General features: G+C 43.6%; 1 protein-coding gene across 3 annotated transcripts in view; it reads right to left on the reverse strand.

Annotated features, from left to right (window-relative positions):
- The window catches only part of si:dkey-222b8.1 (uncharacterized protein LOC560317 homolog), a 16,453-nt gene extending 13,942 nt beyond the window's left edge, over positions 1-2,511 (reverse strand). For 2 of the 3 annotated variants that reach the window (XM_035681941.1, XM_035681940.1), the window contains exon 1: positions 2,117-2,507. In XM_035681941.1, the coding sequence (XP_035537834.1) occupies positions 2,117-2,120 (4 nt within the window). In that variant the 5' untranslated portion in view covers positions 2,121-2,507. Of the gene's footprint in view, positions 1-2,116 lie in introns of all 3 variants that reach the window. The other variant, XM_035681942.1, reaches the window with a different exon arrangement.
- Between the last annotated feature and the right edge of the window lie 528 nt (positions 2,512-3,039).

Consider the following 3,039-nt stretch of genomic DNA (forward strand, 5'->3'; position numbering starts at 1 on the left):
GAGACATCTTGTGTCCAGCAGCAAAACTTTAGAAATCAACAACATTTACATATTCACAGATTATTAAAATCTTAAGGAGTAGATTCCTTTTTACGGATTTTAATGTGGAAATTCCACTTTTTTTTTCAAGTACACAAGAAAATTGTGCCATAAAATGGAAATAGTCAAGTTATTCAAAACTCAACACAGTATGTGAAGAAAATGTGCTACATAGCTACATAGATTAAAGCCTCATATACATGTAACATACACATGCACATTTGAACATTTAAAGCTGCAGTAAGTAACTTTTATAGAAAAACTATTTGCTAAAACTTTGACTATATCCTGACAGTAGTATATTAGACATATAATCTGTCTGGCTCCTCCTAGTGCTCCAAATGGCATTTGCAAGAATTCACTGGACCTTACCCATGAACAGTATATATAATGGACAGAGCTTCCAGGTCAGTGAAGGGAAGCCAACGCTGAAGTGTCTTAAACCTGCATTCTATGTAAAGACCAGCAGGGGGAGCGCCACTGGCTGCAATTAAAAACTATACCATGCAGTCTTATGGAGAAATGAGCCAACTTCTCACTTGATTTCAAGACTTCTTCCATACAGCATGATGTTCATTTAGTAAATGATGGTCCCATTTAGAGTAAAATAGACCATAAAGCAATGTATGCTTTAGGCGGGGCTACCTATTATTGACAAGTCATTCCTGCCCATGAGTCTGCTGTCCAGCTGCCAGCGCACCGCAAAACTCCCAATCAAACTGTCCAAGGACTAGGCTATGTGCTGATTCAGAATATCGAACCAATTCTGTTAGCCTTGTTTAGTTTGCCGTTCAACCTATTTCTCCTAATTGTGGTGAACAGGTGAATGCCCCACCCAATTGTCTTCCTGCTCCTGGACCCTTAGTCAACCCAACTGTGCAGCCCCCAATTGAGAGCCACTCAACCCACAGTATGGTCACGATCAGCTGCTCGTCCAACAAACTGTCATGGCGACGACCATAACGCCAAACTTGAGGCTTCAAAGCAGCACTCCAAAAACCAGTGGGTGATGTCACGATAGGTTCAGACTTGGCCTGAAAGAAAACAACCAATCAGAGCTGAGAAAGATAGTTGATTGTTGAGTCTATAGTCTGTATTTGGTGCCTTGGGAATGAGACTCAACAATCAACTATCTTTCTCCGCTCTGATTGGTTGTTTTCTTTCAGGCCCCGTGGATTCTTGCAAATCCCATTAGGAGCACTAGGAGGAGCCAGAGGAACCTGATTTTTACACAGATTGTCTGTCTCATGTTCTACTTTCAGAACACAGTGAAGATTTCAGCAGTAATGTCAAAAAGTTATTTTCATAAAAGTTACCTACTGCAGCTTTAAGCTTTCTCTAGGTGCCTGTAATACTGAAATTACTACCAAAAACCCTGCCTGTAGCGGGAGATCAGCAAATGGTCATTTTGAATCATGCATGGTCATTTATTACAGCACAGTCACAGGTAACTGCTACATACATCCCCTCCCAAACACACACACACACACACACACACCACACCTTCCATCCATGTCTCCTCATACACATACTGCTCATCATACAGGCCCCAACGTCTGAAACCAATCTGATACCCAGAGGACACTTCAAATGAAAACTTCCGTCACTGTGATTTGTCTGGGCAAACAAAGCCAGACTGACTGTTACCTATCCGCCTCACACAACCTGAGCAGCTTCCAGGCCATACATTCACTTCATTGACATCCCATATCGGTAAACGTGCGTCACGAAGTCCGCTGCCTCAACACGCTCGAGACCCAGCTCATCAATAACTAAACACACACAGGACACAAAATGACTCTCAATGCGGACGACTGTGTCTGACTGCCTCAAGTCTAACGAATAGAAGGGAATACGAGCAACTGGCTGGACTCGAATACGCACTATATCGGCCGGTGTGAACAGTAACATTGGGAGACAGCAGAACAGTATTTGTTGCGGGTAAAAGCAGGTTACAGTAAGCAACAATTGAACGTTAGCAAGCTAATGTGACTGACTTCCCCCTAATTTTCTCGTTTTGTTTTTGGTCTGGTTGCGAGAGCAGGAGTGAGAAAGGATTGAGATAAATTCTACTTACACATCAGCCGGAGTGGAGAGGAGAACTTGGACAGAAAGACTGCTGAGCTATCCGACAATTGCCTGAAGTGTTGTAACGTTACTCAGATAGCTCTACGTGTTGGTGGTATTTGTGTTTATAACGCTTTGTATTAGCCCCGTGCTCTGTCTTCATAGGCGCTATGTTTTTGTGAATTCCCGTAATGTAGTGAGCTAACGTTTATTTCTCATATGTAGCGCTGCGCTAGCTTGATGTTTCTCAGTTGTTTTATCCTTTTATCAGCCTCACTGTCTCCTCGTGCATCCTGTCCGTTCCTCTCGCGCACACCACAATAACAATAGAGGGGAGACGTCGTGCGCGTCAGTGTCTCGACATGCTCTAGCCAATGGGCGCACGGTTCTCACAGGGGCTGCCGCTCTCGGCCAATCAGGTAGCGGTTCTCACAGCAGGGCTGCGAGCCAGGGTCTGTCTGGTTCGCCCAGATTGACAGGTCCGCGAGACTGTTTTTTTAAGGTGGCGCCGCTGAGATTAGCGCCCCCCCCAACACACACACACACACACACACAACTGCAACTGTTATTTGAGCAACACTCGACTCTCTTCCATGGTCAGAGTTAACATGCTTAAGAAAACTATTACTGGTTCAGTGTTTTACCCACTGGTACACGGTGACCCCTCGTCCTCAATTAAAGTGTTAATGAAATAAATGTATTAGTTCATCCTTACGTAATTTACAAATTTGAGACAAACAAGGAGTTTTGCTTTGCCTTCCCTCAGGTTGTGTGGTATAACCAGTGGTGTAGTGGTGGCCGGAGAAGTGTGTATATTCTAAATTTATGTCCCATTTTTTTAAAAGCAGCCCACCAAGCAAAGGATAACAGAAGTTATCTCAGGACACTTTTCAAATAGAGCAGGTCTAGACCGAACTCCTTATAAAATTAATT

The sequence above is a fragment of the Morone saxatilis genome, unplaced genomic scaffold, assembly GCF_004916995.1.
Source record: "Morone saxatilis isolate NCDOM2014 unplaced genomic scaffold, NCSU_SB_2.0 Contig9, whole genome shotgun sequence".
Lineage (NCBI taxonomy): Eukaryota > Metazoa > Chordata > Actinopteri > Moronidae > Morone > Morone saxatilis.